Source organism: Strongyloides ratti, assembly GCF_001040885.1.
Source record: "Strongyloides ratti genome assembly S_ratti_ED321, chromosome : 2".
In the NCBI taxonomy this organism is placed as follows: domain Eukaryota; kingdom Metazoa; phylum Nematoda; class Chromadorea; order Rhabditida; family Strongyloididae; genus Strongyloides; species Strongyloides ratti.
The window spans coordinates 264,259-282,292 of NC_037308.1; the positions used below are offsets into that span (position 1 = coordinate 264,259).

An 18,034-nucleotide genomic window follows, 5' to 3' on the forward strand; every position below is an offset into this window, starting at 1 on the left:
CTTCAATATTTTCCATCTCTTAAAGATAAACTTTATAATGTTATAATATTGTAGAAAAATATTTATAAAATATGTCTTATAATACAACAAGTTGTCAAAAAACTTTCTTTAAATATACTCTATAATCATTTTGAATTAAATTTAAATATATTAGTTTTCTTTTCTATATAAAATAAATATATTAAAAATGTTTAATCTTTTAAAAATTTATTCACATTTATAGGCACTTTAAGATAGTTCTTCTTATTTATTTATATTACTATCAATTGATGGTCCTTTATCAGGAGAAGTGTACATCTCATACAAAAGTACAAATTTAGTATAATTTTTATCATTATTAATTAATAATACAAAAGTTTTACATTAAATATTAAATACCACTTAAACAGATGTTCTAAATAATTATATTAAAAATAAAATAAAGATTTAAAAAAAAATAAAACAATTTATTTATTAGTATGAAATATATTATTTATCTTTTTTAAGATTATAAAAATAAGATGTATATATATATATATAATCATCTTTGTTTGATAAAATTTTTATCTTTAAAAATAAATTATTTATGTTTTATTGAAAATAAATAAGAAGAATAAATTCACAAATACAAAAATATATAAATGGCTAACAAATTATGTAGACAAAAGATTTATTATTGTATTATATAAATAGAAACATCTAACAATATTATATATTATCTAATTTATGTATTTAAAAATATCTTTTAACAAAAAAAAAAATTAAAAAATAAATAAAAAGAGACAAAATTTAACTATAATTTTTCAAAAATATCAAGATAAATACAAAGAATATTGATAACAATTACTTCTAAAACAATTACTAAACTAAAAATAAAAACTATAAACAACCACATAAATAAACTTTTATTACATATACAATAACTTCACACTCGAAAGGTAAGTTAACAAAAAAAAAATAATTGGTTAAAAGGATAATTTTTTTTACAATAATATAAATACAATATTTAAAAAAAGATTTCATTTATATATCTTCATAAATATATATATATATATCTGTTTTAACTTTTTTTTTCTGATATTCATTTTTTTTAAAGATTATGATAAGAAGACCGTATACTGAGTATCTATATTGTTTTTTTTTTAGGAAAGATATACATAATAATTAAATACCTTAAAAAGATGATTCTTTTCCTTTTAATGGACCGTTAGAAAAATTTTTAGATAATAAATTTGTGTTAAAAAAATTTTTTAAATTAATCATTTGTTGAGTAATAATTTTTGGGTAAACTTTTGAGTAATAGACCTCACTTCGTCCTTTCACATCTGCTCTATGAATATAATTTACCTTTGACGACCCATTTCCTAATGGCATAATTAAAAAACATGAAAATGTTACGTCAGGAAAGATATTATGTCTATTAGATTGAGAAAATTCTTTATCATAAATACTTCTTTCAGCCAATACAACACCACCTCTTAATTCTGGTGAATCTTTTTTCCATGTTCTAAATAGTAAACATTTTTTAGAATTTTCTTGTCTTTCATCATAATTTTTGTATGAGATCAATTGAATATCACTGTCATTTGTAATAACAACCAAACTACTAGTATAATCAATATTCTTTTCCCAAGCTTGACGATTCTTATTTAAAACTTTCCACATTTCATGAGGACTTACACCAATTGTAAAAGATGCTCTAATTAATTGAAATTTACATTTTCCAATTGGTTTATGATATATTGTGATATCTTTATAACAACAATCTTGAATCCATGTACTCCAATCTAATCCATAATCATTAATTATTTCATTTACTAATTCTCTTATTTGATTTTGGCATTCTTTTATATCTCTTTCAGTTATATTATTAATATTAATTGTTGGTTGAGTATAACAATTATTGACATAAAAAGTAGTTCTTATCATTAATTGTTTCCATAAATCAGTAGGTAAATTAAATAATTGATCATAATGTTTTATCATTAATGCTAAAGATTTTTGTGCTCCTTGGTATTCCATTAATTCCTGTTCAGATGGCATTGCTATTGTCTTACGACGTTTCAAACGTAAATTTGACATTGAATTTGTTGTTTTATCTGATTCAGTATTTAAATTAAATAAAGATGGTGTAAAACAGACTGCTAAATTTTCAGCCGACATATTATTTTCAGAAGCCCATGAACTAATTTTATTTAAAAAAGAAAATAATGTTAATGCTGCATATCTATTAGTGTCTTCCATTAATATTAAAACATATCTTAATGCCTCAATTTGTTTATCATTTGGAAGACCATTAGCAATAGTAATAAAAAAATCACTAAATTTTTCAGAAAATAATTTACCCGGTATCTCACGAAAATATTGTTTTAGTGTATCAGCAACATCATGTACCTGTGATACACTTAAAAGACATTCACCAGTATCCTTGTAAAAAACTTTTTCATTTGGAAATTTGGTAATGCATTGAGATTTTAACCTTTCTATTCTACTTCTAACACCACTTTTTCTAAATATTCCATCAGTTGTTGAAGCATTATCAAGAATAAATTTCATTATTTCAAAAATACATTTAGGTAGGGTCTCACCTTCACAATACCCCTGAACATCACCTAAAGACATTCCAAAACAAGATGGTATTTTTGATGTTCTATAAAATGTTATTTCACCATTTTTTGAAGATTGTTTATTACTACTAAAAAATCTTCTTATATTATAACTAAATGCAGCAACTTTTTTTGTGTTAAGTAACCTAGATGTTGAATGTTTATCAAGTAATCCAAAAAGACATGCTGATGAGGTATCAACGAGAAAATCAATATTTGATACTGTTTGATAAAGTAAACTCCTATTTAAATGTATATCATTATCTAAAGGTGTTCCATATAATTTACCATCATCAGATGAGTCAGAGATAATTGATGTAGATATTTTTGTAATATTTGGTAACCATGATTTTTGATTATCAATTAATTGTGAACTATATCCTGATTTACTATTTTTCAATGGAGAAAAAAAACTATGATGATACGTTAAACTATTTTTTAAAGTTATTGAAGAATTTTTTCTATTGTTAGAATATTTTTTTGAAAGATCTGGACTATGTGAATAATAACCATCATCATTCACAACAAGAGATCTATAAAATTTAAAATAATAAAAAAAAATACATATATAGTAATAAACATACCTTAAAGGATTAACTGAGATAAGTGTTGAACTTTTAACTAAACCACCACTAAAATTTTTATCTTTTTCTTTATCTTTCATCATCAATTTATCAACACTATTATTATTCTTATTAATTGTAGATTGATGGTGATCTAAAAACAATAGATAAAAATTAAATAGACAAAAGATAAATTAATGATAAAATATATATACATATATCTACAAAAATTTTCTTTTAAAATATATATATATATATCAAAAGAAGAATTACAGTCACAAAAGATATATGTATATACTCTAACAATTACAATATTAACTATAATATAAATGACAACAATAGAGAAAAAGATAGATAGAAAGAATGATAAAACATAATAAACAACCCACCTGATGATAATGATGAAGATTGTAATAATATAGAAGAACTTTGTGAATATTCACCTTCTTTTATGTAGTGGTTATCTTTCTCCTTCTTCTCTTTTTTATTATTATTCTTCTTTTCTAGTATAATATTATTATTGTATAAATTTTGATTAGAATACCCATCAATTTTAACTATATTACAATTATTTGGTATAGAAATATTTGATGAAACTCCTTTTTTATTTATATCATCTATATGATGATTGATATTTCTTTTTAAGATTACCTCTTTTGGAGGTTCGTTTGCCTTATAATTTTTAAAGTTATTATAATTATGGTAATCTGGTGATGAAATAATGGATGATGTTGAAGATAATGTTGGTGATTCTCTTGATGAATTAGTAATCAAAATTTTTTTAGTATTATTTATATTGTATGTAGATTGATAAATAATATGAGAATCTGAATTAGATAAAGGTGATCCTAAATTTAATTTTTTATTTTGTAAAATATTTTTTTCCTCAATAATTTCATTATTATCCATTTTTCTTTCAAAAAATTTTTTATCTAATTCTTTACTAAATTTATTTCCCATTTCAATTTCTTTATAATGCCTTAAATTACAAATATTTTTTGATTCTTTTTCACTTTTTTGATATTGATCAATTGAGCAAAGTTCTTTAGCATTAACTAACATAGAAGACATAAATTTTTCAATTGTTCTATAAAAAAAATCATTTAATATAGTTATAAAATAAAAAATTAATTTAGCATAGGAACTTTGATTTGTGATATTTTAAAAATTATTAATAGATAAAAAGGGCAAAATAGTTATATAATTAATTGATATTCTTTACTTAAATTTTATAAATATCATTAATTTATATAAACTTCAAATAATTTAATAAATAATAAGTTTTCATTAATATATAAATATATAAAAAATATTAAATATATTAAGAAAAGATTTCAATATTTTAATATTTATATAAATAATTTCACATAATAAAATAATATTAAAAATCACTAATGTCGAGAAAAGTTATCTATTTTTAAAAAGTAATAATTTTTTTACAATTATAATTATTTTATATAATAATAAATATATATTTTTCTAGTTTGTTAAAACTAAAATTATAAGAAAAGGTCGTTACTTAGTCTTTTCCTTTTTGAAGGTAACTATAAAAAAAGAAGAAGAAAGTAAAATATATAATCCTATTTTATCATTATTTAATAAAAATTTTTATAATATAGTTTATAAAATTTATAACTTAAAATATATTTTATTATAATAAAAATAAAATTATTGAAAATAAAATAATAATATCTTATCTATATATTATATGATTATATATTTAATAATTAAAATGAAAAGATCATGATATTATAGATATAATGTATATTTGTAGAAAAATTATGTATTGAAGTACATATTCATTTAAACATAAACAAAATATGAATATTATCTCTATAAATTTAAATATAGATTGTATATTTAAAAATGTCTTATTATATTTGCGTAGGTTGGATTAAAAAAAATGATAAAAAAAAAAAGAAATATATATGTATAAACTTTATTTTTTGACATACCTTTCATTGAAAGAAGAAGAAAAATCACTATCCTCATTTGATGGTTTTACAAAATTTTTTGAAGGATTAATTGATAAAGAAGAAGTAGAAGGAACATCATCATATATAACATCATCATCATCATCATCTTTTATATTATTTTTTTCTTTTTTTGTATATTCTTCAATAGAAGGAGAATTTTTCAATATACATTGAAAAGGTACAATTTTTATATTTTGTTGTTGATTAGTTTTACCATAAAAATGAAATTTTTTTTCATTCATCTTTAATATTTTTAATAAAAGAATTATAATTAAAAAGGTTATCCCAATGAGAAAGGTTAGAATTTAAATTACAAAAATTATACTTCTAAAATGAATTGTTAATTAATTGATTATCAGTAAAAAAAATTTCACATAAGAAAAATTAACAAATTCTTGTTTTATTAATTAAATTTAAAATACAATAATAGATATTTTATTAAGAAAAATTATAAATTGTTAGTATTATTAAAATATTCACAAGATAATTTTTCTAAATTAAACTAATAAAAAAAAATTATAGAAAAAAAGTAAATATTAAAAAATATTCTCATTGACAACAAGAATACGTGTAAAAATCTCATAAATTTTTATACCATTTTATATCAATGTAACCAATAAAATTAAATGCACATATCTTCTTACTAATAAAATAAATTTAGGTACATATTATTTAAAAAAGTTTAAAATGTGTGCAAATGTGGTTAAAATAATATTAATATATATTTGTATAATATATTTAGATTAAATATATTAGTCTATAGATATTTTATAAAAGAATTATTATTAAAAACTTTTTTAAAAAAAAATATTTTTGACCTTATGAATAGGGTACCTATAAAATATTATATAAATGTGTACAAATATTATATATATTGTTTTAAAAAAAAAAAACCAACTGAATTTAAAAAATATATATATGTAAAATGACATTCATAATTTATAAAAGAAAAAAAAAGAAATTTTTGATTTTTTTTTATTAATAATTATGAAAGTATTTATACTTTCTTTATTAAAAGCAGGCTTTTAAGAAATGTATAATGTATTTATGACATTTTAAGACATTGACTCATTATCTTATATATTTTTTTATATATATTAAATTTTAAAATAAAACTGTCAAAATAGTACACATTTGTATATTGATATTTTTTTTTACAATAGATAATAAATAATAACATTAGATTAGATAGATGGCACAATCAAAATAAGAATAGAACATTTATATATCTATTTTTAAAAAAATATAGACAATTAATGATTTGATAATCATAATATTAATATTAATAAAAAGCAAAATAAATATATATATATTTGATATAATAATGTAATCAATCTTTATTTAAATAAAGTTTTGAAAAACTGAAGTAAAGAATGCATATTATAAATCATGAAAATTATCTTAATTAAGGTAAATGGAAATTAAAATATATGTTATAGTATATTAATATATATATATATTGGTACTTTTTACAAAATGACAAAATTACCATTTATTTCTATTTTTAAAAAGAAGAAATATTTTTTAACCAACATTTATCTCTTTATTATATCTTCATCTATTTTACAATAATAATAAAAAAAAAAGCACATGCGCTTTGTAAAGGGTAAAAAAAAAAAAAAAGAAATGTTAAAATAAAAAAGAAAATAATGATGGATGATACTTGTAAAACAAAGGTTCAGTAAAATATGTTAGTCATTAACTAACATTTATTAATGTTAAAATCAAATTGAGAATAAAATTAAAAATTTTGTAAGGAAACAAAAAGTAGGAACATATTAATAAGTATTATTTATTGTTATTATAAGACAAAAATAAACATTAAACGATGTTATAATATTTCTATATATTAACATTATATATTATATATAATAAAAGAAATTATGGTTAATTGATCATAAATTTACTGTGATAATAAGATAAAATGATATTGTAAGAAATTTTTAAATGTGTATAACTAATAAATTAAATAAAGTATTAATATTATTTTCTCTCTTTTACGCATAATTTATAATTCAAAAACATATAATAATATATAACTTTATTGTATTCTTCAAATTTATTTCTTAAAAGTTAAACTAACAATACAAAACACTTTCTCATATCATCTTTTTATCATAATATAAATTCTACAAGTAATATAATAAATATTTAACTAAATATCTACACATATATATATATATATGTTTTATCTTACTACAACAAATATATTTTGTTTAATAACTTTACCAACTTCTAATTACTACTACTATAATACATAACTTGGTCATTTTCATAACACTTAATTATATATATAATCATATCTAAAAGACAAATAAAATTTTTTAACTAAATAAAAATAATAATTTTAATAAAAGAAATACATATTTAAAATATTAAAAATTTTTTTTGAAATTATATTTACTTGATTTCAAAAAATAATTAAAAATTATCTAATATTTTTGGTTAAAAGATTAACATATATATTATACATATTTATATTTTGTATCAATAAAAACCATCTGATAGAATAAAAAAACTTTTTAAAATTTATTATCCATATAACTTTTAAAATAGAGAAAATACATCTGTTCTTCTTAGGTGTTTAAAATTAAATATATACAACTACTAGTATTAAAAAATTTAAAAGTCATATATAATATAAATATTATATTATTAATTGCTTCATAATAATTTTACAAAAAAAAAGTTTTTTTTTTTTAAAGAAATAATACTAAATAAATTAATTTTTTAATTTATAAAATTTTATATAAAAATCTTATTTTGTATATTAAAATAATAATAAAATTTTTTAATAAAAATTGAGTGGGATTTTTAATGATAGGCACATGTTTTACTTTTAACTTTGTTCTTTCTCTGTTTCTTTTATTTCTCCACCAACATATTTATTTTTGATTAAAAAAATCTTTAGATAGTAAATTAAGAAAGTACTGATAAGAAGAGATAAATTAATATATATTTATACATATACATCATAAAGATACCAGATGAAAGTTTTTTTTTAATAAAAGTATCTTTTATTTGTAAAGTAAAAGATTATGTATTAATAGTATTATTTTATACATATATTTTTATATATATTTATTTACAACAATAATACATAGTTAAATAAAAAAAAAGAAATTTAATCTTATTCCGGTTCGATGTTGTTTTTGTTATTCAAGTTTTACATTTTAAAATTTAAAAAAAAAAAAAAGAACTAATATTGGCGGGTCTGTCTTGAGAAACATTTTTGTATATATATTAAGTTATACTATTTTATTAATTTTTTACTTAATCAGATAATCGAAAATTTTTTCATATATTTTATAAAAAATCTTTCTGATATTCTTTATTGGTTTTTCTTTGTTTGTCAAACATTTACACTTGTTTTACTAATAATTTTATTTTCAATGACCATCAATTTTATACTATTTACTTAAAATTATTTTTGATGTAAATGATTATTTAATTTTTAAAAATTCAAAATATAACATAAAATTATGAAACAGTTTTTTTTATCTTTACTATTTAAGTTTATATGTACAATATATATCTAAAATAATTTATTTAAAATATTTAATGACAATAAAAAAGCGTTCTTTACATTACTATTTTTATTGCATTTTTTTTTATTAATATACTTAAATATTATAAAATTCATAGAAAATCTTTTACTGGTAGAATCTTATCAATAAAAATTTATTTTTTAAAAATAATTAATATCTAAAATTTTTATATACAACTTCATTGAAAATACAAAAACATGAAAAAAATGTCTTCTAATGATGACAATCATATTATTTTTAAAAAACAACAATTTAAACTATATAAATATAAAGCAACAAAAATATTTTGAGTGTCATTTTTTTATTGGTAAAGCAATTATTTCTTTTTTTTTTGTTTGAATAACGATTAATAAAAAAAAACTATTTTTAATATATTTAATAATAAATTTATACTTCTGTAAAGTAGTAATTTTTAAATTATTACTTTTATCTTCTAATAAAAAAAATCAAAATAATATAATGACTAAAATTTAATTTTTTTTTAATTGATGAGAATTCTATCAAGTAAGGCAAATGATTCTGAATATAAATAACATTTATCTATATATTTACTTTTATAGAAATATTTTAAAATAATTCAAATTAATAATTTTCATAATAAAATTCAAGAGTTAAAATAGTATGATTAATATTTTTGCTTATTAAAAAAAATTATTTTTTTAATAAATATTTTGATATCTGCAAACTACTTTGTAATTTTTATTTTAGATTCCTTCTTGTAAATTTTAAAGTAACTTTTTTCACAAATTTAATTCTTACTTGCAGTTTTTTTCATAGCTATTAGAACATTTCTTACTTTCAGGAATAAATTTATGCTAATACAGATAATTTACAACTTTTATTTTATTTCTAAAAATTACTTTCCACTTAAAATATTTTTATCAAAATATAAATTTACTACAATAGTAATTTTAAATAATATGTTTTATCATTATTCATTATTTTTATTTTAAGTCAAAAAAATTGTAGACAACTTTTTATCAGAAAAAAAAAGATATAAAATCTTTGTTTATTTAATAAGTTATTTATACTTTTTTTAAATCATTTAAAAGTTTTTAATAATTAATATTATGGACAAAATTTTATAATATACAAGTATAAAAATAGAATATCAATTTTTATAAATAAATAATAATTCAAAAAAAATCTATTAAAAGATTTTTCATGTTCAACTCAAATCTATAAAAAAAATTATCCTTATCTGATTAATTCTTTTACCAACCTTTTTTGCAATAAAATTTTTATCATTATTTACTTGTTATTTTTTAAATTGCATACTTAAATATATTTACAAAAAAAAAGTTTTCTTAAAAGATCTATTATATTTTTAAAAAAAGCGTCATGTAAATATAATATCATTCAAAACACTTATTATTTTGTTCACTTAATCAATTCTTCATTGTCTTTTATCATGTTTAAAAAGATCCTTTATTAATTTTATTTAAAAGAAGATTAAAAAAAGTTTTATGTGATAAAAAAATTTTTTTTGCCCTTTATTTTCTTTTTTCTCTTTTTTTCTATTTTTTTCTTATAATTTTTTGTTTTTTAGTGTAAAAAAAATTTTATTGATTGTTTTTATAACTAAAAATATAACAGAAATTATTTTATTTTAATTTATATATATTAATTATAATTTTTCTTCTTTTTAAAATAATAATACCACTCTTTCTTTAGAATATCCAATCGAGACCACAAATTTCCTTTACTTTTTCAAAATTATTCAAAATAATTTTGATTAAAAAAGTTATATGAGAGGGGACCAAATTTAAAAGAGATCACCCATGTTTTTTTATGTTTGAAAAACTAAGAAAATTTAAAAAAAAATTTTATTTAAAATTGTTATTTTAAGGGACAATAGATTTAAAAGAAATCCCTAAATTTATCAAACAACAAAAGGATTAAGCTCAAAAAATTCACCTTTTACATAATCTAATACGTTGGTAGCTCCTAATTTAGCATCAGTAAGATTAAAAGTTAATTTTCCAAAGCCATTTCTTAACAATTTTCCTGAATTAACACAAAGACATCCAGATATATTTCTATACGACTGTGGTAACAATGATGATAATAATAGGATATGTGGAATCTCCTTTATTTTGATCATTTCAAATGAATCTGGTGTTTGAATGTATGGTAATCCATTTAATGGTGGATATATTGGATAAAAATTCTTTTGTTCAAAAATATAAGATGTTAACCTGTCTAAACGATTTTCATTTTCAGAAATTTCACTTCTATAATAGTCAGATTTAGATATATGTAATAAACAATCAATTCCTGTAACACTAAATTTTACTCCATTAATAGTAAATGTAGATGGATCCGCGAGAAAAATAATTTTACTACTTATTTTTGATATTAATTCATCATTTAAATCTAGCCTTGGTGTAGGATAAACAGGAAATACACAAACATCACTTTCAACATTCGGTATAATGATTATTTTTAGATGTGACTCAGAAATGTGATTGTAAATTTGATTAAAAAGTTCAGCTAAATAAGTTTCGTGATCAATGTCTTTGTCATAAAATTGTCTTTCTTTTATAAACGGTCCAATCAAGATTAAAACGGAAACATTATCTTTTATTGAAATATCAATTATTGAATATAATGGTGAAAAATCACATGATTCTGGTAGTGAAAATGGCCCTGCACTTACATGAACAATAAAATTTTTCGCCTCAACATTCTTTGGTTCATTATATTTAGCATTTTCAATTGGTGGTAATCCAAGATCCTCAGTAACTTTAAATTTTCTAATTCCTTTTGTACCTCTATAAACAACTCTTTTACCAGAAAATAATGACACCTTCGACATATCATCGAAATCTAGTGGTATTATATCATCTTGAGTACATAATGAAGCACTTTTATCACTAACTTTACAATTTTCGTCTATACTTGTAATAATTTGCCCACAAATAATATCATCTTTTTGTTCTGTTTTATATACATAGTCAAAAATATTTTCATAATAATCATAATCAGCCGCTATAGTTTCAGCAATTTTATCATCTCCGATCATATAACTTTTTTTATCTTTAGGATTTTCTGTTATTATTGAAGTATTTATTGGAGAACAAATTACTCCTTTTTTATATTTCTTTCCACGATATTCAAGTAAATTTTTAACCATTGATCCAGATTTGTTTGAAGAACGTGGTGTTTTTACAGCAGAATAGATTGTTTTGATAGATGTTGAAATTGTTGGTTGAATACTAGAATTTAAATGAGTTGAATGATCAATTTCCATTTCATAATTATCTAATGGATAATTTTTATTTTCTCCCAAAACTTTTGGTTTAATATTTTGATCTCTGATAAAAAAAAAATAAAATAATTTACTTTACAAAATTTAAACTTACATTCCAAGAAATTCATTCTCAATTTCATCAAATTCATCATACCCATCCATTATAGAAAAATATTAACAAGATTCAAAAAAAATTTATTATACTATTTTAACAAGCATACAAAAGAAAGGCGGTAATGAAACATTTATATATATATATACGTTTTTCGTTTCAAAACCAATTATCATTTTAATAATTGTTTACATAAATAAATTTATATCTTTTTCAAATTTTTGCTTTACAATATTATTTACTTGAAAAATTTTTTTAAACAACAAGGTATATTACATTTTAATATTATCTAATTTTTATTTATAAAACTAAAAAATATATTATAGATTTTCAATACAACTAAATAGACCTTTTATTTTATACAAACTTTTGTGATATTCAAATTTGAAAAGCATTTAAAAAAAAATTGTCGTTATTTTGTTATAATTTTTAAATTTTAATTGTTAAAACCATAGACAATATTTAACTATACTACATTTTTTTAATAAAAATTAATTTTCTATCACGATTGTTTATTGTATTTTTATTATTTTCAAAATTTACTAATTCTGTTTCTATCCACTTTTTACACAATAAGATCTTATAGATAAATATATGTGTATATCAATTTAAAATCACAAGTTAGAAACAATCATTATTGACAATATTTATAATGTATTTTTTTTTTATATTTCATTAATTAAATGTATTTTCAAGACAAAAATAGATAAATCTAATATAAATAATAATTATTAATTAAATCGGTGTTCATTCTTTATTGTAAGAATTTTGTTGATTTATGTAGCATAATAATTACATTATATTAAATTTATGAAGTTATTATTTTATAGCTTTTTTAAAAATTAATTAAAATGACAGTACTTATATATATTATAATATTTTATGTTTATTAAATAAATATTTGATTAATTTTTATTTAAACTTGTAAAATACTTTCTTCATTATCCTATTCAAAATATTATAATGCTTTGTAATTCAATTTATACAACCAATTTATATGCATTTTGTAATTATTAATTAAAAATATTTTTTAAAATGAAATTATTTTTGAAATATTTCTTATTTTTGTAATATGATGTATTAATATATTTTTAAAGATTTTCTCTATGAATATACCAATGACAAAGTCTTTTTTTTTGGATGTTTAGTTGGAAGAGTGAAAAAGAGGGTCCATCCGTATATATAATATATATATATATAAATATTTTACATGTATACATGGACATATATTTTACATTATATTTCATTAATTTTTATCTTTTTATTTTATCTTGTTGTGATTAATTTTTAAGATAAACTTTTATTATATTTAGGTTAAAATCTCCACTTCTATCATATTTTATTATTACAAATTTAAATATTATACTAATTATTGTTGTATCAATTAATTAGTAAATTTGCTTTTTAATGTCTTCATCCAGAAATAGTCAAGCTGGTAGTATTTCTTCTATCAATACCAGTTTTAATTTAACTAATTTATTTAACAGTGAAAGTAATGGAACAAATATAACTATTTTAAAACAAGGTTGGCTTCAAAAATGGACGAATTATATTAAAGGATATCAACAAAGATGGTTTGTTTTAGATTCTAAATGTTCACTAGCATATTATAGGTAAGTAAAAAAAAATATTTTTATTTATTTAATTTAAAAAATTTATGTTATGACAACATTTAAAAATTACTAATATGAGAATGAAAAAAATTTTCTTGACTATATTTTAATATTTATTTATTCATCTTTTTGTAATTCTTGATCATTCTTTCTATAACATTCTCACCATTTAATATATCATGGAGTATTGAAAGGTATAGGATAGTTTTGTCAAAAATATATTTATATATTTGCGCAGAAAATATAACGACAATACCTGTAGACAAGTTCTTATAATACTAATAAATGAGTTGAATCTGGTGTTACGTGTATGTGTGATTCAAATGTTTAAATATATGATTGACTGTTAATACTACACTACATTTTGACTTTTTTATTTTAATTTTCAATAATCGTTACAATATCAAGAAATTTTTGACTTACTAACTTTTATTAATTTTTTGAAAATGTTTTTATGTTTAATTGATAGATGAAATATCAGGTAATGGACATAGATAATCATATAAGGAAGTTATATGAATATCATATATTAAAAAGGCATATATTAAATTTAAATTTTGTAAAATATTGTATATGAATCACATTATATATATATTGTCCTATCATTTTTATTAGATAGTCTTTATCAAAGTTTATCAAAAAGAGAATAGACATATTTTATAGTTTTATTATAATATACATAACTCGACATATCTATAATATATTTTTTATTTTTCTTTTAAAGCCTATTATAATTTCCATAATTCCGTTTTTTTTTATGTTTCTATACAAAAATAAATTTTTGTTTTCCTGAGATTTTTTAAATTATCATATTAGGTGTTATATAACTATTATTTTGTTATTAAAAAATGAAAATAAAAAAAAATATTTCTAAGGCTGTGAGAAGAATAGGATGCTTTAAGAGGTTTTTTTTTCTTTGCAATTTAATATTATAATTATTTTTATTTTAGAACTCAATCTGAAGTCAATCATACATGTAGAGGATCAATAAATTTACAAGAGGCAAGAATCGTCTCTGAAAAAAATACCAACAATATTACTATTTCAGCATCAACACAAGTGTTTCATTTGAAAACTCAAAATGAAAATGATAGAAAAAATTGGATTAATGTTCTGGAACAAGCCAGACATCAGGCCATATGTCAAGCTGAATCAGAAGATGACGATCTAGCGATAGGAAATGTTGAATGTGACTTTAAACCTGCAATTGAAAATTTTAATAAAAAACTTAATGATAAGATGAATGATGTAAGAAAATATGAGACAAAATCAAGTATGTTCTTTTATCTCTTTTTTGATTATATTATTTTAATATATTTATTCTAGTTAAGCATTTAGAAGCTCTTCTACAATCATTGAACTCTTTAGATAATGATAATGATAGAAAAAAATTATCATCTAAAGTAGATAAAGTTAAAGAATCAACTCGAAAAATGACTTTAGAAGTACAAACATTTATTGATGAAGCAAATAAAGAAATAAATAAATTATCAAAAGCTATTCTACATGGACAAGAACAACGAAAACAATTACAGGCACAATTAGAAGCTCTTGCTAAACAGCATTCAAAGTTAGAAAAGGCAGCTGAATACAACTCAAAAAAAAATTATTCTTCTAAAAAATCTTCAATTGATAGTGCTTTTTCATCATCAAATAAAGAACAAATTTCTCAAGATATTATTGATATGGATGATCATCCAAACAATAATGAATATTATGATGATGATTCAGATGATGATTTATTTGAAGACGCTTGTGAAACATTTAACAGAAGTGGAACAAAAATATCTCGTAAACAACAAGAAGATGATTCTAATTTATTTGACGCTAAAATTGTATCTAAACACAATGATGAGGTAAGTGATTGTTTTTTTTATATATATTTTTAATAACAAAAAGTATATTTTAACTTTACATGTAAAAATTTTAAGTATTTATACGGGTAGATATCATATAATATTGTAATTTGTATTGTCAAGATATTATATATTATTTGTATATTTACAAATTTTTTTATTTATTATAATTACTAAATTTGTTTTCATTTGCGAAAATTTTAAATACTATCTTTTTGACATGATATGTGTTATATACATATAAAACTTTACCAATACCCTTATTTCTATGTTTATTGTATCTATAACTTTTTGATTACGCCTTCCATTTTTAATATTTAATTTATTGATATTAATTGTTTTAAAAGGAAAATATAATATAAAACGTTAAGTATTGTTATTATCATTATTTATATTTAAAAATATTTAGTTTTATAAAAAAAATATATTTAATATTTGCTTGATTCTTAGAAATATTGATATATAATAACATTTACAATATATATATATTTTAACTTTATAAAAGAGAAAAATGTCCTATCAAAATAATAAAAAAACGATAAATGGATCGCTCTCTCTTCTATATACTTTTTTCTATTTTAATCGTTTACCCCCCTACGTTATTTCTTCTATTTTTCTAACGCATTGTATAAGTTTTTTTTTTTTTTTTTACTACAATTAATATACACTGTTATAACCTTTCTATTCATTATTTTTATATTGGAATAGTATACTCACTTATCATAATAATTCTTCTAATTATTTTAATATTATGTATATATATATATATTTTTTATAATATAATAAATTAATTATTATTCATATTTTTTAGAATCAACAGGTTCATAATCAAAACATCAATTCAAATTCAATTTTATCTTCAAGGACAATGAATGGAACAATAAAAATAAGACGTACAAAAATTCCAGAAAAACAAAATAAACCATTAAACCTTTGGAGTATAATGAAAAATTGTATTGGTAAAGAATTATCAAAAATACCTATGCCTGTAAATTTTAATGAACCAATATCATATTTACAAAGAATAACAGAAGATTTAGAATATGCTCAACTATTAGATATAGCGTCACAAAAAGATTCTTTAGAACAGTTAGCTTATTTGGCAGCATTTGCTTCTAGTTGTTATTCTTCAACCGGTAATCGTACAACCAAACCATTTAATCCATTGTTAGGTGAAACTTTTGAATGTGACAGGATTGATGATTTGGGATGGAGAAGTATAACAGAACAAGTATCACATCATCCACCAGCAGCAGCACATTATGCTGAGGGTAAAGATTGGGAATTATATCAAGATTTTCTTTTAACTTCAAAATTTCGTGGGAAATATCTTTCTGTCCAACCAATTGGTGCCACTCATATATTATTTAAAAATTCAAATAATCATTATACTTTTAAGAAAGTAACTACTACTGTTCATAATATCATTGTTGGAAAATTATGGATTGACAATCATGGTGATATGATTATTGAAAATCATACTACTGGTGATACATGTATTCTCAAATTTCATACATATAGTTATTTTTCACGTGAGCCACCGAGAAAAGTTACTGGATTTGTCAAAGATAAAAATGGATTTGTTCATTGGTATATAAGTGGTTATTGGGATAAGTATATTGATATTGCTAAGGTTACTAAGCAACCTAAAAATAAGGATACTTCTAATGGATCTATTCCTGTTATGGAAACTGGTGAAATGATTAGAGTATGGTCTATTAATGAACCTTTAGAAAATAGTGAAAAGATGTACAATTTTTCACAACTCACCGTTACGTTAAATGAAGAAGAAGATAGGATAGCTCCAACTGATTCTAGGTTAAGGCCAGACCAAAGGTTAATGGAAAATGGTGATTGGGATGAAGCGAATAAGGTTAAAAATTTATTAGAAGAAAAACAACGCGGTGTTCGCAGGAAGAGAGAAGCTGAAGCGCAAAGGGCAATGCAACTAGGTGAACCTTACAAGGAATATGAACCTTTATGGTTTGAAAAAGCTCAAGATCCTTATACTGGTTCAGTTATTCATTTATTTAAACATGAGTATTGGAAATGTAAAGAAGATCAGGATTGGAGTAGATGTCCAGAGATTTTTTAAATAAAATATTCGTATTATGATATTTGGGGGTTAGTTCCCTAATATTCTATTCTATATATATATATATAAACGAGAAACCAGTTGTGAAAATTTTTTTCAATTTTCCACTCTTTAATAAAATTTTCTAAGTTAAAAAATTGTACTAGAAACAAAAAAAAATAATGATTTTCTTCAAAAAAATTTTATTTTTATGTAGATATTGCAACAAGAATTCGACATTAACACATGTTGAAAATGGTTGTTTAAAATGATTTTGAGATTATATTTGGAGTTTCATAAGTTTTTAGTAATTATTTTAAACTTCAGAAATTTCTAGAAAAATTGCTTTAGATGATTTTTTCCTTTATAATTTGCTTGTTATTACATTTTACGTCATTTTTGTTATTAACATATTTTAGCAAAACCAAAATTTTTTTTATGATATACTTTGTAT

The 18,034-nt window shown here is 20.0% G+C and overlaps 3 protein-coding genes across 3 annotated transcripts; 1 reads left to right on the forward strand and 2 right to left on the reverse strand.

The window, feature by feature from the left end:
- Positions 1-1,152: 1,152 nt before the first annotated feature.
- SRAE_2000007300 (Crossveinless c) lies at positions 1,153-5,366 on the reverse strand (the record flags this gene model as incomplete). Its single annotated transcript, XM_024650858.1, has 4 exons — positions 1,153-3,118; positions 3,170-3,302; positions 3,538-4,235; positions 5,104-5,366. The coding sequence occupies 4 exons, from the start codon at positions 5,364-5,366 to the stop codon at positions 1,153-1,155; spliced, it is 3,060 nt and encodes a 1,019-aa protein (XP_024504593.1).
- Positions 5,367-10,554: 5,188 nt separating this feature from the next.
- Positions 10,555-12,087, reverse strand: SRAE_2000007400 (DNA polymerase alpha subunit B; the record flags this gene model as incomplete). The annotated part of the gene is made up of 2 exons (XM_024650859.1): positions 10,555-11,989; positions 12,038-12,087. 2 exons carry the CDS (start codon positions 12,085-12,087, stop codon positions 10,555-10,557), a joined length of 1,485 nt encoding a protein of 494 aa, XP_024504594.1.
- Positions 12,088-13,444: 1,357 nt separating this feature from the next.
- Positions 13,445-17,601, forward strand: SRAE_2000007500 (Oxysterol-binding protein 2; the record flags this gene model as incomplete). The annotated part of the gene is made up of 5 exons (XM_024650860.1): positions 13,445-13,650; positions 14,601-14,923; positions 14,977-15,506; positions 16,318-16,642; positions 16,679-17,601. The coding sequence occupies 5 exons, from the start codon at positions 13,445-13,447 to the stop codon at positions 17,599-17,601; spliced, it is 2,307 nt and encodes a 768-aa protein (XP_024504595.1).
- Positions 17,602-18,034: the final 433 nt, after the last annotated feature.